The 26,020-nt window shown below is 44.2% G+C and overlaps 1 protein-coding gene across 5 annotated transcripts in view; it reads left to right on the top strand.

Annotated features, from left to right (window-relative positions):
* Nucleotides 1–26,020, top strand: part of ARHGAP6 (Rho GTPase activating protein 6) — a 432,000-nt gene that overhangs the window by 190,772 nt on the left and 215,208 nt on the right. Inside the window, exons 1-2 of one of the 5 annotated variants that reach the window (XM_073228024.1) lie at nucleotides 10,041–10,559; nucleotides 20,436–20,574. The exons of 2 other annotated variants lie outside the window; for them this stretch is intronic. Coding sequence is in view for 1 of the 3 variants with exons in the window: in XM_017676183.3 (XP_017531672.1) it covers nucleotides 10,515–10,559 (45 nt within the window). In the remaining 2 variants the exon portion in view is untranslated. Of the gene's footprint in view, nucleotides 1–10,040; nucleotides 10,560–20,435; nucleotides 20,575–26,020 lie in introns of those variants that run through there. 2 more of the 5 variants (XM_017676184.3, XM_017676183.3) reach the window with 2 other exon arrangements.

The following is a 26,020-nucleotide window of genomic DNA, read 5'->3' as shown; positions in this document are numbered from 1 at the left end:
AATATTGCCTGGAAGGAGAAAATCAGCACCTCCCAGGACAACTGTTTGACTTCTCTGGCACCACTTGATTTATGAAAGAGACCTTCTTCTCTTCCTTTCTCCCTTCCTTCCTTCCTCCCTCAATCCCTCCCTTTTCTTTTTTTTCCTTCTTTCTCAACAGCTTTATTCATATGAAATTCACATTTCATACAATTTTCCCATTTAATGTAAAAAATGCAGTGGTTTTTAGTATATTTCAGAGTAGTGCAGTCATCTCCACAATCAATTTTAGAACATTTTCACCACCCCAAAAAGAGACCTGGATCCTTTAGCTATCACTTCCGCAACTCCCCAACTCCTCATCTCCCCAGCCTGGGCAACTAAGGATCTACTTTTGATCTCTGTGGATTTGCCTATTCTGGATATTTTGTATAAATGGGATAATGTAATTTGTGGTCTTCTGTGACTGGCTTCTTTTGTTTAGCGTAATGTTTGCAAGGTTCATTCATGTTCTATTGTGTAACAGTATTTCATTCCTTTATATGGCCAGATAATCTTCCATTCTATGGATAGACCACATTTTGTTTATCCATTCATCAGTTAATGGACATTTGAGTTTCCACCTTTTGGTTATTATAAATAAATAATGCTGCTGTGAACATAAGTGTGCAAATTTTTGTGTGGACCTGTTTTCATTTCTCTTCAATTATATACCTAGGAATAGAATTGCCAGGTCTCAAATGTAGAAAGTTCTTTCTTATGTTCAGCCAAAATCCAAGTCTTCATAATTTCCTCTTGATCTTTGTCCAACCTTCTGGAGAAAACCGACAAGGCTTTCCTTTCTTACATGTGATATCCTTTCAAATCATTCATCATTGTCTTCATGTCCTTCTACAACTTTCACAGACTGAATTTTCTTTGTTCTTTCCATCATCCACTGTAAAAATGGAACTTACACAAATGCAAACTGATTGATAACCTTGAAGTTGTTTCATTGTCTGTTATGATACACGGAAGAGCTTTCCTTTGTTCCAATTCTCAGGCCTTCCCGTCAGCCATAGGGAACTAATGGCTGACAACTTTATTTGGCCAAGATGGGAGACAAAGAATTATTCCTAGGTGGGAAGGGTTTTTAATAGACTCTGAAGGGATTTTCCCTTCAGAAAGTCTAAAGGGGCTAATAGTTTGTGTAATTTATACACATTTGTCATTTTTTGGCATGTTCATGTGAGAAAAGGAATCAGCTATCCTAAGAGCTTTGAAAAGAGTCATGTGTAGCATTCTTTTTGCTCTCAGTCATGAAGACAATGGGGAGAAAACTTGACAAAACCACAGGAAAATGTACGAAGTCGCTTGGCAGACTCTGGCTTGTGCTGAAGTGGGCTGAATGTTATGTCCATTTCTTTTTTGATGACTGCAAATGGGTCTGATTATTTCTTGTTAGTCATAAACTTAGGGATATTTCCACCTTCTTTTAACATTAAATCCGGAGCTTGGGATGCGTTCTGACATCGTCTCATGCTGGTTACATGACCTTGAACAAGTCACTCGGCCTTTCCAATCATCAGTTTCTGCATCTTACTACCATGGCATCAGTGGTTCTCAAACTGTATTGTACACGATGAAAATCGAGGGATCTTGCCAAAAATGTCAATCCTGAGGTGGAGCTCCAAGACACTCTGACTCATTGTGTTCTGGGGAGGTCCTCACAATCATTTTTTAAAAAAATCTCGCCCCAAGTGATTCTGATGCATGCGGTGCTAAAGACCATACTTTCAGAAACACTGATTAGCCATTTCTTTCTGATTCCTTTTCCTCTTGTCCTGTCTCTACTGAAAGGGAGAAGAAATCTTATAGTCCCTTCAGGTAGTATCTTTCCATATATGCTGTGTCTATGAATGTGAAGAAAGATGGCAACCAAATTTGAAATAATGAAAAGCCCTACTCTGATGCCTAGACTCTGATACATTAGGATTTATTTTGATGAGAACAATTTCACCCATAAAGGAGGGTTTCTCAGCTGTGGCACTATTGACATCTGGGGCCAGATGATTCTTTGCCGTGCCTGTGTGTGTTGCGTGAGGATGGGGGACAGGATTGTCCTGTTCATCGTGGGATATTAAGCAGCATCCCTGGTCTCTACCCATTAAATACCATTAGTACCTCCACCCCAGTAGTGACGATAAAGAATATCTTCAGATATTGCCAATTGTGTCCAGAGTGACACAACTATTCTGGTTGAGAACCACTTTTCATAAAGCCTGGCCCCAAAGAAAAAGTGCTTGGAGCACTTTTCCTTGGTTGGCTCTCTTTTCATAACAAGGCAAAGAAGCCCCTGGTAAACTGTTGGTGCTTGACCTTTGTATACCTAGTATTCCTTAAGAGATCTGGAACTCTCCGGCCTGTCCTATTTGGTGAATAAATGGGATACAAACAGGGTAAGTGACTTACCAAGTGAAGGACACACTGTTTCATTCTCCTCATTTTATTTCGCTCCTGACAACGAATTCTTAATGTTTGTTTTGTATGTTCTGCCCCGTATCAGAATGAGAATCATAATCGCAAAGTAGATTAACTGTGGGGGCAGGGGCACTGTAACGTGTGAAATTGCTTTGTAAGCTCTGGGCAGCAGATAAATGCCATCATTCATAGTACTGCTGAGCCTCTGAAACCAGGAGTTTTTTAGGTTATAACTGGTTTTGTTGGGTGACTAGTCCAGTGTTTCCAAAGGACTGCATAGTTGTCAGTTTTGATCACACAAATGGTCAATTTGTAGCCCATCTGTTAGCCTTTCAACTTGATATGTTGGGTGGAGACCCACCTGTGTGTCAGGTTCGTCTCTTCTGTAGGGAAATCTCTCCTTGTTTTCTTGGGTGGTGCAAGACCCAGTCCACTGAAAGAAAATTTGTTGGTGGTGTAAGGTATCCTACTAAGTGGAAATTGGTAAAGGATGAATTTCTTATGTCTCGGAAGGGTGGCTCAGCCTGGGCACTCTTGCCCTTTGGGGCCGGAGGGGCTGTCTTGTGGGAGGGGCTGTCCTACATGCTGTAGGACGTTCAGCAGCATCCCTGGCTTCTACCCACTAGATACGAGTGGCACCCATTCCACACCCCCCAACAGTTGTAATGATCAAAAATGTCTCTAGACATTGCCAAGTGTCCCTTGGGTGGGAAATTGTCCTCATCGAGAGCTGCTGGCCTAGGAGACATGCAAGGGGGCACTGGCAGTGTCTGACCCTCTTTTATAAGAAGGTACCGTAGCGATCTAACAAGTAAGTCTGACTTATCAAAGAGTCTCTACTTTGAAACATCTGGAGTGGCCTGCAAAATGGTAATTCCTTATGTGGCACTTAAATTTACAGTTGGGTTGCTGAGATATGGACCCAGTTTTCATGTACATCTTGACTCCACTGTTTACCAGATGTGCAAAACAAGTTAATGTGAAAAACAATTACCCTCATGAATAAAATGGGGGTAATCATACTTTCCCCGCACTATTATTCTAAGGATAGAGATTTGCAGTTTGCAAAGCATCTAGTTGAACAAAGAGCCCGTGACATAGGTGCTGAATAATTAGGGGAATTGTTTTCATTTCAAATAATCATTCTGGCACCTGCAGCACTGGTGTTGCCATGAGCATTCCTCAGGCCTTATGTGCTTGCAACATCGTACAGAGGAAAGGACGCTGCAACTGGTTGGGTGAAGGCAACAGGCTAATATTAGATTATGAATATAATGAAAAGTAGCTTCTTGATTCTCAAAGTGTCTTTCGGGAAGTCATAACTGAAGGGATTGCAGCCTTTCTTTTTTGCCTAATGACCCTTGACTAGAAAATTAATTTTAGAAACATCTCTGTGGATGCTTTATAAGGTACTCTCCTTGGCTCCCTGGCACCTGGAGTAGCAGTTCTTCAGTGAGAATATCAAAATGGTGAGAGAAGGACAAACTAGTGATACCAAACCGCACCTGCTGTGATAGTAGCTTTGTTGCCCCACTCCCTCCCTCCCTCGCTCCCTCCCTCCCCTTTGTTCCTGCGTTCACAGACCATTCTGTTCTCAGTTCTAGTTGATGTATAATTTGGGGATATTCTTTGTAGTAGGGTTCAAGGCAGAGGGCAGTAGTACTAGGCAATGCCAGGGCCTTCTTCTCTCTCTGTCCTATGTCACCACAGCTCCAGGCATCATTTGGGGGACCCCCCAGGAATTCCCCATTCAGTGGTCTTCAGACCAGGTTTGTCTTCAGGCTGGGGGTTGTCTCTGTTTAACTTACCTAGAGAAAGGAATGGGACCCTTCATTCTTCTTTGGATTCCCCCATCTTCCTAGCCTTAATGGGGTTAGGAGGAAGGGGAGAAGTTACGGCTATGGCGCAAAATGGTAATTCCTTAAATCACACTTCAGTTTACAGTTGGGTTGCTGAGACTTTCCCCCCAGTAATTTGAACTTCTGCCTAGTAAAGTGTCTTCCCTCAATAGCATATCCATTGCTCCTACCTGTGTATGTGGGCAGAGTCAGCAATGTTCATTCCCAGTTCCAGGACCCTGGCAGGGCTGGTCGCTCCTTCTTCACTTATAGGAAACATGTAATTTTGGACAAGGAAGGCCTTAAGCTGCTTTCCCATCTCTCCTTCCTGATCCTAGAGTTTGATTTCCTGAATTTTATCTTTTTAGCCCAATGAGAAAAGCTAGAAGAGAGGCAACTCTAAACTATGTTCAGTCTTTATATAAACTATGTTCCGTCTATTTATACTATAATGTAAATAAAGATTGTAATTGGTACAATCAGTTTGGAAAACTGTTGGGCATTGTCCAGTAAAGTTGAAGATATGCATGCCTGTGACCCAGCAATTCTCTTTCTAGGTTTGTACCCTACAAAACTGCATGCATGTGCACACAAGGAGGTATGTGTAATTGGTGTCCAAGCAGTATGATTTTCAGTAGTCCAAAACTGGAGAGGACACAAATGCCCACCACAGGCGAAAAGAGAAATAGTGGTAAACACATACAGTGAGATCCTAGCCAGCAGTGGGAATAAACAAACTACAGCTACATACGACAACATGGAAGAACCTTAAAAACAGTGCTGAGTAAAATAATCCAGATGTAATCAATACACGCTTATGATTCACTCCCATGAAGTAGGAAAACAGGTAACACTAAGCTCTAATATTAATGAGTGCGTAACTTCCTAAAAAGCAGTGGTTCTGAAACAGGGTGATCTTGCCCCCCACCCCAGGGGACATTTGTCAATGTCTGAAGACATTTTTGGTTGTTGCTGTTGGGCAGGGGAGTAATACTGGCATCTAGTAGAGGCCGGGGATGCTGCCAAACATGACAATATGTAGGATAACCTCCACAACAAAGAATTATCAGTATGCCACCAAAACCACAAGCAATAAAAGCAAAAATCAACAAGTAGGATGACGTCAAACTACAAAGCTTCTGCACAGCAAAAGAAGCTGTCAGCAAAATGAACAAGAAACCTATGGAATATGAGAAAATATTTGCAAACCATTTATCTGATGAGAAGTTAATACTGAAGTATATAAGGAATTCATACAAGTCAATAGCAAAAAAACAAAAAATCCTTTAAAAAATAGGCAAAGGACCAGAATAGAGGTTTTCCCAGTGATGACATATGAATGGCCAACAGGCACAGTAACAGGTGCCCAGCATCACTAACCATCAGGGAACTGCAAACGAAACCACAGTAGGTACTCCCTCTCAGTAGTTAGGATGGCTAGTATCAAAAAGATGAAAGATAACAAGTATTTGTGAGGCTGTGGAGAAAAGGGCACTCTAGTGCACTGTTGGTAGGAATGTAAATTAGTACAGACACTCTGGGAAGTAGTATGGACATTCCTCAACAAGTTAAAAATTAAAAACAGAACTACCATATAATCCAGCAATCCCACTTCTGGGTATATATCCAAAAGGGCTAGAAGCAGGACCTCAAAGAGGTATCTGCACTCGCACAGTCACTCAGCATTATACACAGCAGCCAAGCTGTGGAGACAGCCTAAGGGTACATCTGAGGATGAATGGATAAAGGAGAGGGGGCATATACATACAGTGGAATCCTTTGCAGCCCTGGAAGAAGGACATCCTACCATTTGTGACTATAAGGATTGGCCTCGAGGGCATCAGTCTCCGTGAAGTAAGTCTGACAGAGAAAGCCGAGTACTGGGTGATCTCACTTACACGTGGAAGCTAAAAACACTAAATTCATAGAAGCAGAATAGAATGGTGGTTATTGTATAGTATTGTATAGTGTGACGGGGTGGGGGGCTGAGGAATGGTGACATGTTGCTCAAAGGATGCAACGGTCCAGTTATTAGATGAATAAGTTCTGGGGGTCTCATGTACAGCATGGTGAGTGTCCTGAACAGTATCGTCTACTTGAAAGTTTCTAAGAGAGTAGATCTTAAATGTTCTCACCATACACACAAAATATGGTAACCATGTGAGGTGATGACTGTGTTAACTAACCCTAGTGTAGTAATCATCTAACAATATGCATGTGTATCAAATTATGTTGGACACCTCAAGCTTACACAGTGTTTTATATGTCACTAATACCTCACTACAGCTGGGGGAAAGAATGATCTATTCCCACATGTCAACAGTGCTAAGGTTAAGAAGCCCTATTGTGACAGGAAAACAAAGAAACAAAGTCTATAAAAGACAGGCCATGTCTCCCTCAGTCAGGGGAGAGGGTGTTAGAATGCAGCCGGGGCACCTGGGCCCTCTGGGACCTTTGCAACATTCTATTCCTTGACCTTGAGGATGGTTATGAATTCTTGTAAAATTCATTAAACTGCACATTTTATGTCACTAACTTTTCTATTTCAAAATTAAAAAAAAAATACTCTAGCAGGTGGGTTGATAGGACAATAGTATGGAAGAGTGTGGGTGTTGGGTCTTGGGGAAGGGGTTCCCACCCAAGGGGGTCTCATAGCCACTCTTACCTTTGTCAGGGCTGGGCCTCCCCGAGGGGCCTCATCCTCCTGGCCCAAGTGGGTTCTAGTGCTCACATGGGCTCGTGGCAAATCCTCCCCTCTGAAGTTGAATTTGCTTCCATGGATTTGGGTACAGTTTTTCTGAAAGAAGTAATAGCCCTTGAGTTGGCACTGAATGTGGAAAATGTTAACTCAGAGTATAGGCAGACAGAGTAAATGCCAACAAGGACTTGAATTTAAATTCTCTGGCAGCAAGGGCAGCCTTTGGTCCTGGAAATGCTGTAATGTTTGGGGACAGGAAGATGAGGAAATTCTACTGTTAGCGTGATACATTTTCTCTTAAAAGTGATGCTGGTAGAGGAACTCCAAGAGATTAATTTTGAGTCCTCTCTGGGGGGAATTATAAACATCAGAGAAGTTTATTATTATTTTTTTTAATGACTAACTGAAAGAGAACATCAGCCAAGGTGGCTCTTAAACCAGCAAATGGGATGAGCCTCAGCCTCCTCTGAAGGGACGTTTTCTGGGCCCTCTTTGTCTCCCTCCTTTACCCCAAAAGGCCAAAGGCGCGTTGTAAAACTACCTGCCAGGTTAACATAGAGTTTGAATGACCTGGAATAATACCTGCAAACTGTATGCACTTAAAACTCTTTATTGAATAAAGGACCAAGTGAATAAAAAAGAACATGGGAAGGATACTTAGAAGTCAAGACATGCGAATAAGATGTTAGAGTGGTGTCTAGACTATACCTTGAAATATATTCAAATAGAAATAATGTGTGGACTCTGAATTGTTTAAAATTTACCAGACCCCTTAGAATCCACACAATCTTCTAGATCCCTTCTTGAGCCTTGAACAAAGGGACTGAGAATTGAAGAGGTGTATGATTCACTCTGAGGCGAATTTAAGAGTCTTGCAAAATGGACTGATAATTTCTTTCCTTGAATGCTTTGTCCTATCTCCCCAAACCCTTGCAAACACAGAAAACAACCGTATTGCACTTGAAAATCTAACTCCAACTTAGCAATGGCTATTTAGCAAGAAATCTGCTAGCAGGCAGAAGTCATTCCTGAAATGTAAGTGCAGTTTGGAAATGATGGATTATTTTTGGCTTACAATAATGCTGTTTAGTGACTTAATATATTTTTTAAAAGTGGAATACAGACAACATCTAAGATGACTTTTAAGATAGAGGTGACTTCTCACGGGTAATGATTAAAAGACTATGGTCAAGAGTTTTTTAAATCCAGGGACTCACCTTGTATTGCTTACATATATTACTAATGAAACAGTTTTTGTAGGGAAAGCGTATTTGGCTTTGGGGACTGACTGGAAGATATGACAGCGGAAGCAGTTTTAAGGCCAGAGAGTTCAAGCAGAGGTCCTTAAATTGGTGGTGGTGCCATTCTCTGAAGGATGCAGTTGGCAAAGTTTGCGCTAGTTCTCTGACTTACTCTGAATGTCTGTGGTGACAGAGCTCTAAAGGTTGCTTTTGGCAGCAGTGCAGAGGGAAAGCAAAGAGGGGATTTAATGGTTCATTTTCCCAGCTTTGCCTGAACAGGTTGGGGAGCAGGGAGGGACCCAGGGTGAGTGGGCATGCTCTGTTCTTAGAAGACGAGATGTGCAAATATGACATTTTTTTTTATTAGAGTGGTGTTTAGAATATACCTTGAATAGAAATAGTGTGTGGAAGATGGGAAGGAGACCTGGGCAGAGCAAGCTGCAGGGAGACTTGGACAAATGGTGAAATTGACTTTCTCTTAAGACAGGCAGCACTCCGGCTGAAAGTTGCCGGTTTCAGCAGGGGATGTTACTGCAGCATATGATCTTGCAGGATACAATACACATAGCGAGGTGCTAAGCAGCGCAAACCTGAACTGGACCACTCAGTGAGTTTTGACATGTGGGTGTACTTGGGTAGCTGTCATACAGATGAGGATCTAGAACATTTCCAGCACCCCAGAAGGTTCCCTTGTATCCCCCTCTCAGTCAATACCACCTCCCTATCTTGGTAATACACTGTTCTGGCTTGTATCACCACAGATCACATTTGCCCATTTCAGTTCAACATTTGAATTTCAACTCCAGAATAAATAAATGGTATCCTGCAGTAGGTTCTCTTTTGTGTGCAATTTGTTTCTCTCAACAAAACCTTGTGGGAATACTGTGTCATTGTGCACATCAGTTAGGATTTTCCTTTCACTGCTGAGCAGTAAATCAAATCTATGATTATGATGCCAGTGGGTGGTCCATCCAACTAAACTGTAAAGGACTCAAGCCCGGGGGCCACTTCCTATCCCCCGCCCCCAGAACCTATACAGAGCAGGAGGAGGGCCACTGAACGAGTCCAGCACAGGGGGACCCTGAACAACTGACACAAGCCACCCAGAAGCCCCGCTTCCACTTGATAGTTACCCCATTTTGGGCTGGGATTGATTGATTCCACTGGGTCTAGAGTCTCAAGTTTGGCCCCAGACTTTGCCTTTTCTGAACTCAGCTTGCGGGGAGGCTGCACAGAAATCACGGAGTGCCAGGCCTGGGGAGGGACCTTGGTGCTCTTCACCAAGGTGCTGTAAAGTGCAGGCTTCCATGAGGGACTGCAGAGCAGAGGCCAGTTTTAGGTGGTGCTGTAAACCTCCGATGTGTGCTAAAAATGATTTGGTTTATCTTACAGCATTTGCAAATTGTGTATGTTTCTTCTGTTTACAAAGCCTTGCTTTGTCGTTTTCGGATTTGCACCTAAGAGCCAAGACACAGAAAAAAAGCGCTTTGAACACACCCTTACCCTGCCCCCTACTCAGCTCAAATCCTGCCTGGCACCAACGCCGATCCTCACGTTGTAGCAAGAGTTCCAGCAGATTTCCCGGGGCTCCCCCTTCCAGCGGGGTTCCCCAGACATGCCCAGGTCCTGCAAACCTTCTGGGACTCAGTTTGCCCAAAGTGGCGCGGCCGGGCCACTCCTCGCCCCCACAAGCCCCGCAGTTCCCCTAGGCGGCCTTTCCCGGCCCCTCAGGCCTGCTCGCTGCCCGGTTCCCGCCATGAAGGCGCTCCCGAAGGAGGGCTTTGCAAACCCCGAAACTCCGCCCTCGCCGGAGCCGGTTCGGAATCGTCTTCCAGCGTCAGACCCACACCCCTGCAAAGTTAGCCAAAGTCCCTCCTGGGAAGCCAAGCTCGCCCTCTCGCCGGGGTTGGAGGCTTGAGCACGGGCCTGGGCAGGGGCAGCGTGGCGAGAGGTGGGGGCGCCCGCAGCCCTGACACCTGTCGTGGGCGCGCTCGGTGGCCGCGGCCCCCACCGGCTGGCGGCCTCGCCGCGACGCGGGCCCGCCGAGCGCGGAAGGGATTAAACGGCGGGATTAAACGCCCGCCCTCTGCATCGGACTCGGCCGCTCCCTCCTCCTCCTCCTCCTCCCCCTCCTTCTCCTTCCCCTTCGCCGTCGCGGTCCCTCCTCCCGGTCCCCGCCGGCTCCGCGGCGGGACGCGCTCTGCACCGCGCTCGGGGCGCTAGGAGCAGGGCCCGCGTCCGGGGATGGCGATGAAGTAGGGGGATCTCTGAGAGGAGCTGCCACCTCAGGCTGGCGACATGGGGGACCCGGTGCACCGCGAGAAACCGCAGCTGCACTACGCGGTAAGTGTCCCGGTGCCCTCAAAGGCGACAGGGGGCGCCACTCGGCCGGCCTGGGAGGGGACAGCGCAGGGTTGGTGGGAGCCGGGGCTCCCCTGAGGTCCTCGGTAGGGGGTGACGGTGGAAGGTGCCGCGTACGTAGTCCCCGAGTGTCACCTGCTGCTCCTTAGAAGGGGAGTCCTCCACCCCTGGCGCCCCGAGCCCTCGTTCCCATGCCCATTGGTGGTTACTGCGTTCTCGGCTAGGGCTGGATCCTGCCGCCACCTCGCTGGCCAGGGCTGAGAAATGGGGCTCCTGGGGCTGGGCCCACGTTCGTGTGTTCGGCTTTCAGATATTCGGGGAGAAAGTTACTGGAGGCAGGGCTGCTTCGTGATTCGAGCTTGCGGCCACGGGACTCTCGGCAGAAATGTTGGAGGACGCACTGGGGGGCAGCCGCTTGGCCCTTTGGAAAGGCGTGTGCATTTTCCTCCTAGTTTGTAGTGGGACAGGATGTTGCACATTCTGTGATTAATACAAGAGGATGCCGAGGGTCTTCTGTCAGTGGCCTTTCTTTTCCCTGTTGACTCAAATGTTCCACAAATATTTACTGGGGGCCTACTACGTGCCAGGCACTGTGCTCTGTGCTGGGGTCTGCAGGACACAACAGACAAAAAGCTCATGGGGTTTGCTTCCTTTAAAGAAGGAGGCAAGATTTCAAGGTTAATGACTGATCAACCAAATCCAGATTCTAGTTGGAATTTATTTTTGAGAGAGAGAAAAGAAGGAAAAGAAGAAAGATGTCTCTGAGGATTGAGTATTACTGAAGATTCTGAATGCCACCTCCAGGAAGCCGGCAGGCAGCAGTGTGAGCTAACTCCAATCTCTGAACAGTTATTTTCCAATTGTAAGATGTGTCGTTTTGAGACTGGATACTGTGGTTATTCTGCCATCTGCTACTTTACTGAGTTTGCCTTGACATGATTTTCACTGTTGAGGCTGGACATGTTGAATGCCACCTTTAAAAACTGGAAAAAAGCAGGCAGAAAGTTAAGACACGAATCATCAATATTTATAATAAGGCAAAGATAGTTAATCTGGAATTCGTGTCCTCCAAAATGTACTCTCCACACTAAAAAGATATATATTTTTTCAAGAGAAGAGTTGAGGTGGATGGGGGTGATGTGTACTGAGGTCTGGGAGCTGCCCCAGCTGGTTCCTGGTGGGGCCGGGTGGGTTCCTGCTCAGCTGGGGGGCCATTGGGCTAACCAGGAACCTCTGCCATTTCACTTTGCTGGGCTGGAAAAAAAGAGGGCCTGAGTTAGAAAATAGTTGAAAGTGCCTTCCAAGGCGGACATTCTAGGAACCTTGTGATGGCTTTCCCTAGTTTTGCTGGTTACTTGCCTTGAGATGTCAAGTGAGACACTAGGAAGTTTCTAAAGCTTGTTCATTTTTCAGAGACACTAGCAGCTCAGCGATTTGCTTTGTAAAAAGGTGTTAAGGGTAACCTGTTTTTGTCAGAGGTTTTCTTTGCTCTGAAGGATCTAGAGCTTGCGCTCATTATGTCCGAATCCATCTCACGCCTCCCCCCTCCCCCGGCCTTTTCCAGATTTCCAATGTGTGCCGGTGCCGGCTGATTTGTAACCTGAAGTCTCTATGCGCATTGCAAGGTGGGGTGGTGGGGAGGAAAGATGAGAACTGGCTCTTCAATTTAAAAAAAATCTATTCATTCTATGAATGATTATTGCCCCAATTATGCAAATACATACAATGCATCACAGACCAATTTAAAAATTATTTTCATTCAGCTTTCTCCTCCTAAAAGCATACATTTCGAGCTAAGCTGATGGTAACAGTCTCCCCTTGCAATCTGAAGACTTGCCGATGAAATAGCCCTTTATTCTAGTACAGATCACCACATACATATTTTCTGATTTAAGACTGTAAAAAGGAGGATTCCAGAGGGAGTTTGTTGGCTTTTGGGTCGGAAGAAGTCTTCGAGGTCCTCTGAGGTTTCCCATGCATACTTTCAAGTGATAAAGTAGCAGCGTTCAGCAGCTCTGTTTCAGTCACAAGCCAGCGGAATGTTCTTTATGAAGTGTGACCATTGCTTTTCATACTAACGTAACCCTCTATGGCTTCATATCTGTTATAACACTGCACCCCTTGTCTGCTTCCCCCATATTGGTTTAGGTAATTCCAAAAGCTTGTTTTGCCTTTTAGTACAAATATTCCACTTTGCTCAACATGGTTTGCCCCTGCCACATATTGCCCTAGGTCTTGGGGGCTTTTTTGTCTGTGCTTTTCTGGAAAAGAATTACCCTCCGTGTGCCTGTGTACCTCTTGTCTCTTCTGAAATGTGATCCAGGAGGGACACATATTTAATGTTCTTCCTTCAGTGCTTTTTTTCATTTGTCCAAGGTGAGACTGCATATAAGGAGTCAGTGGCTTGCATTTTATTCATTCAGCAAGCATTTGTTGAGTGCCTATTGTGTGCTAGCTATTTGGTCGATTTTCCAAAGAGACTATTGAATACTGAAGATGTTAAGAGCTGCAGTGAATTTTTCACTCATCTTTTAAACGGTCATAATGGTGATAAAGAAATACAAACACTTAAGTAGATAAGAGCATCCTGCATTTATGTAATCAGTTACACTTTTCCAAAGTATAGCACAACAGTTCTCTTGTTTTATCATCATAACAAAAATGTGTATTAGCAGCTAATGTTCTCCTAACCTTTCCTCCCACGGTTTTCCCGCATTCCATTTATGGTGACTCCACCCTTCCAGCTGGGTGTCATCCTTGATGTCTTTTGGTGGCTTGATTAGGTCTGCGTTTGGAAAGGCCTACAGAGGTTCCAGGATGGAGCTGAGGGTGGGGAGGAGCCAGAGCACATCCTGGCATTTGGGCAGGAAGCAGTAAGAGAAGATGACATACGGGAGGATGGCAGCTGGCCTGGAGGCTGCTGTTTGAGAGATGCTTAGGACATTGAACCAGCCAGACTTTGTTTGGACGGGCTAGAGAGGTGCTGGAGTATGAGGGTCAAGGATGACATTCATGAACCAGTGATTTCCTGGCAGCAGTTCTAGAGAAACTGCAGGTCATAATATGTCCCTCATTATTACTGTCTTATGCAAGAGTTGCAAAGTATTTGGACAGAGTAAGTGTCACTGTCAGCCTCAAATCCAGACTGTGGGTTAGACAGGTTTTCTATTTCATGGCTGAAGAAGTCCAGGCGTAGGGAGGTAGAGTTCAAGGTGGCACAGGTGTCGTTGGTGACCAAACAGAGAGCTCCATGAAGGTGCTCTGATCCCACAGAGCTCATGTGGCTCATGTAGAGAATTGAGGTGGATGAGCCAAAGAATTATCCTTCCTCCTCCCCTTTTGTCACCATAATAAGCCAACAATCAAACATTGTACCTTCAGTGATGTAATGTGACCATACAGATCACTGAATTGCATGGCCAATAGCTCTTTGATTGGAATGGTACAGACAAAAACCAAATTTTTACTATTTTCTATTTATATTTCTTATTATAGTTGATAAACACTATTATGTTGGTTTCAAGTATACAACAATGGTTCAACAGTTTATCTACATTACTAAATGCTCACCCCAACTAGTGCAGTTGCTGTCTGTCAACCTAGAAAGATATTGCAGAACCATAGACTATATTCTCTCTGCTGTCCATTCAGTTCCATGCCATATCCTTAGGTCTTTCTCAGGGTTTCTCAGCCTCAGCAAAATGAACATTTTGGTCAGGATAGTTCTTTCTGGTGGGAGCTGTCCTGTGCCCTAAGTTGTCTAGCAGCATCCTTGGCTTCTCCCAGTAGATACCAGTAGCATAGTGCTCCCCCTCTCCATCCCCTGCCAGATAATGACAACCAAAGATGTCTCCATACATTTCCAGATGTCCCCTGGGGGGCAAACTCACTGCTGCTTGAGACCCACTGGTCTATGTGATTTTCATGCATGTTTTTAAGAAGATGTGACAACTACCATGTAATAAGATCTAAAAAGAGAAGACTCTTTTTAGGGGATAGAGTAATGAAGCACCCCAGTTTCGATGATCACAGCTTTAACAATGCTCTCCCGATTTTGGTGACCTCAAAAAGTCAGGTCAGTTAACCTGCCTTCCCGGCTAGCACTCATATGCCTTCTTCCATCAGCCACAAAGTATTACAAACGCTGACTGCCAAAATCATGTAACACATGTCTAATTTCATGACAACCTATTCAATTAAGTATGGCCATTCCTTCAGTAGTGTTACTGCACTGAGCCTTGGATTTTGAACAGTATCAGAGGCACTCCAGGCAACTCCCTGGAGGAACATACTGATTTTCACCCCCCTTCTATGAAAGGGAAACAGTCAGAAGGTTTTGTGCCTCTGGCTAAGATAAATCTGTGGGTGGGTAATGTGTGTTCTGTTCATGGAGGTGTGGCGAAAAGCAGGGGGCCTAAACTCTGATTTGGGCCTGGTTCCTGTGGAGTCAGCTGTCAAGATGCAGCCATTCTTGTCCTTGGCCCAGTCTGCTGCTGAGCGCCCCCCTTGCTGAGCTCACTTCCTGTTTGGTGCAGTCACCCCACCCACCCCCGCCCCCCGCACCCGTGCTGTTCTGTGCTGTTGACCACAGCCTGGACATTAAATGCTGACTTCTCTTTCTCTGTTTAACCCTCCCTAAGGAACCCGCGGAAGGGCCCAGCCACTTACCCTGACAGGGAGCCTCTCTTCACCCAAAATGGTTAGGTCTTAATATGAACGTTTCCAAATTTGCATTCCATGAACTTCTGATTTTCAAAGACTTCGAAGTCATTACGTTCACTTAATAATTAAGTGGTGTTGATTACAGGACATTCTTTGGCAACTCAGAAGACATCCAGAACTGGGCAGTGTTGCAAGGCTGAGCTGATATGAATCAGTTATCATCCATCAGCACTGCCAGTGTGGACATCTTAGGAAATTCAGCGGAACTCATACTGACCTGCTGCCCAGCCCAGAATTCACGTCTATAACACTCTGTGTGCTTGTCATTTGTCTCCTCACAAAAGCACAAAGTTTGCAAGTTACAAATGCGTGGGAGATTATTGAATCCCCTTCATTAATGCCGCTGCCAACTGTGGAGACCGTCCCCTCTCCCTGCCCACCACGTGCTCCCTTTTCTGCTGCACTCGGAGCTGGTCCTGGAGGTGGCCTCTTTGGCTTCCGTCTGGAACTCCCAGCATCTGAGGAAGCCACATCTCCCATCCTTCAAAACAGTTCTTAAGCACCGCTGTTAACTGATAATCAGATTCCTGTTGGGTGTTGCATAGCAGAGATATCTGCCAATCATAGGAAAACAAATACTCCCCTTTGCCTTGTCCTTTCTGCTAATAAACTTGTATTCTTTCCTTTCTTCTTCCCTACATGGGGAAAACCTCGGAGCATGTGCACTGGCATCTCACATTGTTTGGGGTGTTATTGCCCCATCACGTGCAGTCTTCGCTGGGTTTCCATTCCTCACTGGCTACTCACCTGTAGCGCTCTCAGCCTTTGCCATCTCACGAAATGGTTGGCCACTTGGTGAGGTGCCTGAGCCAGAGCACCTGGGGTCAGCCTGACTCCTCCCTTTGCTGAACCCCCCCCCCCCCAACTGAATCTCTGAGTCACTCACACCAGGTCTGTTTCACACAAGTCCCCAAACCCATCCTCTTATTTCCATCTCCATGCTGTCACCTCAGTCCAAACTCTCAGCACCCACTGTCCTCACCAAGACAGCACGGTGACCCTGTATTCCAATCCTGTGACCAGTGAGATCGTTTAAAAAAAAAAGTTGTAACATTTCAGTGCTTGAAGCTCTCTGGTTGGTTTCTACGTTACACTCAGACTAATACCTTCATCCGTGACCTCCGCCTTCCAAGCCCTCCCACGTGATCCTCCCTGCTTCCTAACACCTTCCCTCAGTTTAGGATTGTCCAGCCACTTTAGTGTCCTTTCTGTTCTTCAAATGTGGCCAGCTCTTTCCTGCCCGAGGCCCCAGTATATGCTATCCTTTCTGCCTGGGATGTTATGTTCTTTGCATGGCAGGTGTTCTTTGTATCCTACAACTTACAGAAAAAAAAGTCACCTTTCCTGACTGCTCTCTCCTAAATGCTTCTAATCCCACTCAATTACCACTGATCATATCACACTTGGAGCTGCCTTCGTTGTTTGCATCACTATTTGGTATTCGATTATACATTCATTGTCTGTTGCTACCTACTGTGGTATAAGCACCCAGTCATTCTTTTCCCATGATATCCCCACTGCCTAGAATGGCCCTGGCACAGGGTAGGCACCCAATAAATATCTGTGAGCAGAAGCCCTTTGTAATCTTGGGCTTTTTAAACATTTCCTGTCTTCTCTCCTGTGTCAGACTTCAGCTGACTTCTTGACTTATTAATGTCTAACAGCTGTGTCTAAATTTGCTACCTCTGTTCTGATTTAGCTGGAATACCAGTTGATGAAGTCTGTTAATCCCGGGTCTAAAGTCAGGAATCAATCTCTAAACTAGGATGTGAGGGATTCTCAGTGGGAGTATCCGTGAGTGAGGGGCTGGGGCCCACTTCTGTGCAGCAGCCACTCCCTGAGGATGTGACGTGGGCAGGCCTGCTCGGGAAAATGCAGAGGCACTGAAGAGAAGCGGCAGGAAGGGAGGGGGAGACAGCCCCTCCCAGCCCTCCTCTCTCTGTTTCATCTGGGTTAAAAGTCTCCCAGGCGGTCCAGGGCGGCAGGTGTGTTGCTGGTATAGCTCGTCTGCCCTTCACAAGGATTGCGGGGCCCTTCCTTAAGTCCCGGCCAGATCGCTGACTCTGGATTAGTACAGCCTGATTTAGATTGTAAGCCGCGAAATGACGGGGAGTAAATAGATTTAAAGGTCTTAGGTGCTCGCCAAATTTTGCACTAAGGTCACCAAATGTTTACAAATGACTATACTTGATTGATATATTTTAATGTACCTTCTCAGATCCTCTGATTGTAACCTAATTTTCAAGAGATCAACTTTTCTGATGCATTTTATTCTTAAATACATTCTGGATACTTAAAAACATGGAGAGGTCAGATGAAACAAAAAGGACTCCCACTAATCATTATACGGTCCTGCTTTCTCTCTGTTCATGGTGAATACTTGGATGTGAATATGGAATACATCTTAGTTTGGAGAAGTTATACACACAGCATATGCGACTGATTTGCTCATTCTAATATGAGCATTGTTACTAAGGGCTTTTTCATTGAAAAATGTCTTGTCCACTTGAAATGAAAACTAGTCAGGATTTTCTCTGGTTATTTGACACACTCTTAGAACTCTTCTAATGTAAAAAAAAGTTTTATGGTAAAATCTGCATGTTTGGAGTATCAGCTAAATTAGATTTCTGAGATGAAGTTTTCAGAAGAATTCGGAGTTGTGGCTTTGGGCAAAGTTGCCGCGGAAACAGAAAAAAACACATCAGATTAATAAACCTTAAAAATATATTTTGAATGACCCCTTTCTGCAGCTGACTGAAATAGCTGGTAAAGAAATGTCTAAGTCAGTCCAAGTAAAATAAAGAGGCTGCAAGCCCCTTGCCAGCAGGCGGAGCACCTGGGCTCTTCATTTGCGGAGCTCACGGTGCCAGGTAGGTGCTGCCCCGCCTGGGCAGAACTCCCTGACATTGCTCTGGATTCCTTACTCGGCGTTGCTTGTGCTGTTTTAATTAGATCCACAGAGTAATAATAGTTGAGCAACAAATTGGAATGTCACATTTGCTGGAAGAATTTGAAAATGGTAACACGTAGTATTATTTTTCTAAGTGTTTATGCACATGACCTTTAACAGTCTCCGTATGATGTCATTTTGATGTCTTAGCAAAATGTAAAGCATAGTCTTAACTTTGATCTCAAAAGAGGAGGCATTCTCCCACATTTGCTACTGACTTACAGAGAAGGGCATTGTACCCATCAGGATCCCAGCAGGAAACAGAGGGCACACCGAGAAAGGCTCAGAATAAATCCTCACTGATAGTGTCAATAGGTTTAAGGGGATCAGCAAGGAGTGGTGAAGCACACAGTGATTAGCAACGCTGCGGCACTGTTGCCACGTGGGCACAGGGAGGGACCAATGTGTCCAGAACCCAGTGACTTCCAGTGTTGGCTGCAAGGACCCTGAAGTGGCCCCAGAGAGGATGGAGAAGCAGGGATGGAGTGGGAGGACAAACACCCTGACTTTGTTGTCTTCCTGCACTCCCATCTCCTGACCAATCCATTGAGATCAGTCCCAGGAGGGCACAGGGCAGCACAGCAAAGGGCAAAAAGTTTTGCTTGGTTTTGGCAGAAGTAGAAGTGCAGGGTGGGGCTGGGGGGGGGGGCGTTGACAAACATAAAAGTCACCAAATGCATGTTCAGTCTTATTTGGGGTTTGCTTACATTATGAAAGATTCTAAATTCCTGAGGATATAGAGGACTCCCAATTCCTTAGAATGTCTCTTTCCTCTTCCCTGTGGGTTATTTTAATTATCACACGTCAACTAGTAATGTGTTAGGTCTCTGCTGGTTGAGGACTAGTTGCAACTGAGGACTGCAGCTTATCCATCCTGAACGCTGGTTAACTTAGCAGAGAGAAAACTTCCCTTGCAACCTTGACTGCAGAAAGTACCTCTCATTTGTAAGTTAGCTCCTCCTGAGGCCCCTGTGCATCACTTTTACAATGTCCATCTTGCTTTAAGTGCTTCTGTAAAGACTATATTCACAGCAGAACCGGAAGTGTCCAAAGGGGCAGAGGCCAGAACCAGGGATGGCATCTGGACTCCGTATTCTTGCTCACATGTAGCATGTGCCTGACGCTTCGTATGTGCTGGAATGCCAACAAAATTAATCAGTAACTTACAGCTCTTAGAAATATTTAGGCTGATTTATAGTAATAACGGTAATAACCACTATTTACTAAATGCTTTCCGTGAACCCTGGACATTCTATATGTGTTAGCTCATTTAAATCCTTAAACAAGCCCTGTGAGGTAGGTCCCATTATCATCCCTATTTGAAAGGTGAGGAAACCAAGTTTAGATCTGTTTTCAGGTTACACAGCCAGTAAGTAGTGCGCCTGGGACTCAAATCCTTGTCTGTCCGACTGCCAGGTCTCAGTGCTTGAACCGCTGCACTGTGGCTGACTGTTAAAATGGCATTGGCTTATGATGACACTTTTTAAAACTTTTCATTTTGTTATAATCAGACTCAGAGAAAGTTACAAAAATAGTACCAAGATTTCCCAGGTACCCTTCACCCAGCTTCCCTCAATGATAGCATCTCACATGACTATAGTGCATAAATAGCAAAACCAGGAAATTGACATCGGTACAGTATTATTAACTCGACTACAGACCTTGTTCACATTTCACCAGTTCTTTACATGCACTCCTCTGTGTATGTGTGAGTGAGCGAGCGAGTGAACGAGGGAGAGAAAGAGAGAGAGAATGTATGTGTAGTCCCGTGCCATGTTATCATGGTATAGGCTGGCATAGCTGCCACCACATTCAACATACAGAACTGTTCCATCACCACAGAAGGACTTTCTCTTGTTACCCCTGTTTAGTCACACCCACACTACCTCCAACCTCCATCTGTAATCCAGGCAACCAATGACTTGTTCTCCATAAAAGGATACCTTTCAAATTACCCTCTGTCCTTCCAGTACAACAGGAATATTTCTGTCTCCACAGATGATTTATGACAAAAACATCAGAAACATGACAGGAGAAAATAAGGTGAATCGATAATGAGATCAGAGAGGTTTTGGTGTTCTTGGTCTTACTAACATATACAACCACAAATAAAGAACATCCTGTTCGGTATTTTTTAGCTGAGTCTTGTAGTAATTTTGTGATTCCAACTCTTGTGTTTTCTCCAGCAAAGTGCTTTTGATTGAAACACCACAGAGTATAGCTCCTGCAGGAATGCTCCACACTCCCTCTTTGCATGGCTATCCTAATGGGACATCCATTTCAGGAATGACAACGCGTGGTTGAGCTTGCAGCAGCCTGGAAAAGGTACATGAGAGCTGGCACTCTGCCCTCCCAAAGTATTTATGAACAAGGATAAACACAAGTCCTGCGTGTATTTGTGGCAGCCATGACCCAGCTGTGCTTTGAGCAGCACAAGGGTTATGTAAATCCTGGCATTCATGATACATATGCATTTTTATTCATTCATTTCAAAGGGAGTGGCAGTTCATAGACCTCTCTTGGGGAAAAGTTTGAACCTTATCAAGATTAGCTGGTTCAAAAAAACCCTTAATAGCTGTTTTTATTCAGGAGGCTGCAGAGTGAAACCTTATCAATGGGACACAGTTAGAAAGACTTCCTGCATTTATTTGGTTCCCACTATTTAAAAAAAGGTGTAAGAAGTGCTGATGCTGTCTGACTCTGCAAACATAGGCACACTCTTATTAAACACATTACTGCACAGTTTTACTATATAACTTGCTTTGACCTTTATTAGAAAAGGGAGAATATTTTTTAAAACCTAGACATACTTAGGCCAACTTATTGCTTTTAACTAGGTAGGCAGATAATGCCATCATTACTGTGTAGATACTTCATAACACCCACGGTAGGAACTCTAAGGGGAAACCTGGATTCAAAGAACGATGGGGCCTTCCACCAGATTTCTGCACTGAGGAACACTTTTTTTTATTTTGGATAGCATTAAAAAGGAATGAAATATTGAACTCCTGGCATGCAAACACATATGCACACAGACACACAAAATAGTTCTTTGTTTTATAGCTGTGCTGTCTAAAATGTAGAATTGTATTTGTATTGGTTAGGTATTGTCACGCTAAAGTGCTGTGTAACAAACTATTTTGAACTTTAGTGGCCTAAAACGACATCATTTCTTCTCATGGATCTGTGGGTCAGCTGGGGTTGGCTCTCTGGGGCAGAGTTCAGCCTTTTAACCCAAAGTCAAGCTCCCTGTCCCACAGGGACTGCTTCATGTGTTTATTCCAGGGCCCTGGGTTGGTGGGGTAGCTTCTACCTAGGGAGGTGGAGAGGCACAATATGACAGATGGAATTGACTAAGTATTCTTAATGCACAGGCAGGACCCTGGCACACTCTCATCTCTGCCCTTGGCCAACGCAAGTCAAATGTCCAAGCCTACTGTCAGTGGGTGGGGAAGTACACTCCCTCCGTGATGGGGCCATGGTGAGGGTGAGCCCATTGAGAGGTAAAGAAATGGGCAAATCATTCACTTTATCACGGTGTGTCATCAAATTCTCTTGAAAATACTGAGATTTTTAAGAAGGTGCAAATCTTTCCCAATTTTTTTTTTCATTTGGTCAAAATGAGTTCTTTCTGTCATGGATCTGAATATATAGTATTTCCTTAGACCTAATTAAACAACAAAGGCAGGATGGTGGCGCCATCCTATACCAGTCCCTGCAAATTCACACTGATTGGATGTAGACTAAATAGATATCAAGGGAATGTTACAGAAACAGACTGAATGATATTAATATTTTAACAGAATTGTCACAACCTTCCCTTGTTTCCTTGTGCTTAGCAGCTGTGCTTCCTCAGTCTACCAACAGGAAAACATTCAGAATCACCTCCCAAGAGATTTTTTAAAAATCTGCTTTGATTTATTAGTGTCACTTTAAAAAGTTTTTAAATTTATCTCTTCTTTTAAAACCTGGGAGAAATTGTGGATGAGATCATTCACAATCAGAAGAAAAATATATTAATCCTTTCATTCAAACAAATCAGAGCCCACATTTGGAAATTAGCTGGTTAGTTTGATCACTTTTGACATGTAAATGGACAAGCTATATGAAAAATAATGCAGACACATAGAATCTCCTCTCTGAAGTTCAAAAGTCTTGCCCAGTCTTCATCATTCAATCGATTGCACAGCTGCCAAATCCTAGATGGTTGGTGGTTTTTCTCAGTTTGCTGTGTACATGCTCGTACCTAGTAGAACACCTGCCATACTGCAGTCACTCCTTTGTCTAAGTCAGGGGTCAGCGAATTACGGCCCATTGGCCAAATCCAGACTGCTGTCTGCTTTTTTACAGACCCCGGGCTAAGAATAAATATTACATTTCTGAACACTGGGGAAAAAGCAAAAGAAGACTATTTCACGACATGTGAAAATGATACGCAATACGAATTTCAGTGTCCGCAAATCAAGTTTTATTGGAAACAGCTATGCCCATTCATTTACCTATTGACTACGGCTGCTTTCACGCTACAACAGCAGAGCTGAGCAGTTGCAACAGGCTGTCTGGCATTCAAAGCGGCAAAAATATTTATTATCTGGCCCTTTCCTGGAAAAGTTTGCAGATCTGTGGTCCAAAGCTATGTCTCAAATTACTACCAATGGGGCAGATAGGTCTAGGGTTACTCAAGAATGAGGGCAAAAGGAAGGGGACACGTGGTTAGTGCTGGGTACTTTCAGATAAGGGCAGAGTATCATTGAACATTCATTTATTCACCAGTATGGGTAGAGAATGAGTATGTGTCCAGCACTACAGGAGAATTTCAAGAAAGGAGAACACGTAGTTTCTTCTCTCAGGCTTCCTCTTGACTAAAGAGTAAGGTGCATCCGCACAGAGGTAACGTACAGTGTCTGCAACCTATCTGCCTTGTCCGATTCTCTAAGTCATCAAGAAACCTTTGGGAATTTTTAAGTTAACATAGTATTTTTTCATCACTTATTTTGTAAATATTGCAGGTGGAGTGTTTCTCATGAGCATTGCTGTTCTTACCAGTCCAAAGTGGAGAAAGAACTCTGAAAAAAATGTCATTTACTCATTGGTTTAAAATGCTGGTTCCTCTCATATTGCAGTTGAGATTTTTACATTAGTGCAGCCAGAACTCCCTCGGAGGAAAGAATGTAAAGGGCCTCCAAGGGCCGACCCTAAAAACACCACTGCCTTGTTCTTTAAACTCTGAAAGCTCACTGAGCGGTCAGCCGCGCCAGCTGAGCAGTGACAGAGCTCTTGGTCCTGCCAGTGCAGCCCGTGTTTTGCCAAGGGATGTGGCCCCGTCTTACACTTTGTGATGTTTCTTTTGGCTGACTCTTCCACATTCTTGTGACCCTGTGAATGGAGATGTCTTTCCAGCTTTAGACCTACAACATGGCCTCCTGCTATCATTTCCTGCAGGTCTTGTCTTAGATCTCAGCCGCTTCCTGAGTACATGTCACCTTGGTGTCTCTGCAAAGGAGCATGGGAGGCTCACCCAGGCTGGTTCCCAGCAGCTCCTGAAGCGTAATGTTCATGAGTCTTCTCACTGGACTCTGCAGAAGGATGAGCATGGAATTCTCTTTGCTTCCAAAGCAAGGGGCAAGGTGGGGCACTGAACAGAGAACCAGGAAAGTGCCCCTGAGGGTGGGGACTCACATGACCCCAGAGGAGGAAATTCCAGTTGAAAATAGAAACCAGGTCAGCACCCTTGGAAGAGCCCGTGTACTAGCCTCGGAAACTGGCAACCTGTGGCCAGTGAAGGCTGCTGTCAGAAGCCCATGGACTGGCTGGAATAAGGGTGTTGTGTTTTACGGCAGCAATGAAACCCCAAATGATGCATATTCATCTCCTTTCACAGTTGTGCCAGGCTGGAGAGTTATGCGGAAATGACTCAATTTCATATGCTTGTCCTGTTGACCATTGGTCAGTTCTTTAGTAGAGAAAGACAATTTGGGAACCGTGTTTTCCTGAGAGAACTATGGTATATGTATATATGGCAGAGGTAACTACCGATTTACCATGATAAGCATTTTCTCCATTGGTTGTTAAGGGATAAAGAATTGGCCTGTAGAAGCTATGTATCTCCTCAATTAAACTGAAATCTCCGAATTAGTGTTCCTTAAAAATGATAGTCTACAGTTAACTGGGAAATCCTCACTATATTACCAGGTTGCTAAGAAAGCTGGTGGCTTTTTGACTAGTCAAGAGTTTCTAGAATATCTTTAAAGAGAAAGAAACTTTCTTTAGATACTTAACCATAGTAGCCCTTAGAAATCTGTGGAATAGGGTATCATTTGGGGGAAGTTTCGTTGGCTTGATTCAGCCCATGATACCAGTTTGGAGGACACCAAACCTCTCCAGGGTTTTATCTGCAAATAAAATGAAGTGAAGACTGTGTGCTATAAACTGTTTTAACCCATTAAAGTTTGGGTTTCTGGGGGAAAGAGGCATGTTGGAAGAGGGTGAAATAGACACTTTTGACTTTAATGAGGAAAATACTGCCTGTTGGTTGGTTGTCACAAGCTTTAAAGTAGTATTTCACAGTGGAGAAATATGTCATTTGTAGGACTGTTTTTCCACAGGTTTCTTTGCAGCCTTAATTTGTTACTTCAAATTTTTAAATATGATGGATACCAAAATCTCGGTGTAGAAGTAAGATTTTGTTAAATGAGAAATAACTTTTTGATCTGTATTTTGTATATGTGTGTGAAAACCTAATGCCTTCCACAAATCTAGACAGACAAAGCAGATGGGGTGGTTGCTGGGACTAAGGGCGGGAAAGGGGAGCTGCTGCTAATGGGCACAGGGGTGTGCCTGGGGCGAGGAACCGTCCTGCTGCGGGATTGTGCTGGGGGCCGCACAGCCCAGCACCTTCACTAGTGAGTATTATGGTATGTGAATTACATCTTAATAAAGCTGTTTTTAAGGAGTGTGCATTAATAAGAGAACCAAAAAGCATTTAATTGCAAATGAGGGGTGAAACCAATCATATACAACCTAATTTAATATACATTAGCAACATTTTAGTACATCTTTTTCTCTTCTAGGCCACCCTCTTAGAAAAATCAAAAGGTAATAAATGAGAGAAAACACCACCTTTTACTACTTACTCAGAATTCACAGTAATTTGACAAAGCATACATCTGTGGTCAACACAGAAAAACATCGCTCTGACTTCCAAGAAATTCAGTGTTCTCAAAGCAAAAGCAAAATAGCCGTCTGAGTGGCAGCAGGACTGGCTACATAATCTGATGAAAATGTTCAAAAACTGGGATATAATTATGGTTGCACAGCTTGGTAAATTTACTAAAAATCATTGAATTGTACATTTAAAATGGGTGAATTTTCATAAAATTCACATAAATTTTACTCTGATAAAGTCTACTTTGTAAATATAAATGTAAATATAAATATATACAGAAAATACCTCCTGGTGGCACAGGCCCAGTGCTTACATTCCATGTAATGAAGTCACAGCCACAGGGCCATAGTCTTGTCTTCCCCATCTTGTTTGGGGCATGTTGGCCTTGACTGTGTGACAGTGAAGTTTGCTTGGGGCTATTGAAGTTATTCTCTTTGTTTACAAAGGAGCTATTGAAACCAGCTTTTCACCCATTTTTTGTTTCCCATTGCTTAATTTTCTAGCACAGTGGAAATACCCATTCCAACTCAAAGTTCTTTTTTGCCTTCCTTTTTTCCCCCCTGACTTCTATTTATCCTTCCCTTCCCTTTGTGGCCAAGGGCACTC

The sequence above is a fragment of the Manis javanica genome, chromosome X (genome assembly GCF_040802235.1).
Source record: "Manis javanica isolate MJ-LG chromosome X, MJ_LKY, whole genome shotgun sequence".
In the NCBI taxonomy this organism is placed as follows: domain Eukaryota; kingdom Metazoa; phylum Chordata; class Mammalia; order Pholidota; family Manidae; genus Manis; species Manis javanica.
Note: the sequence above shows the minus strand (reverse complement) of the source record. Positions and strands in the feature narration are given on the sequence as shown.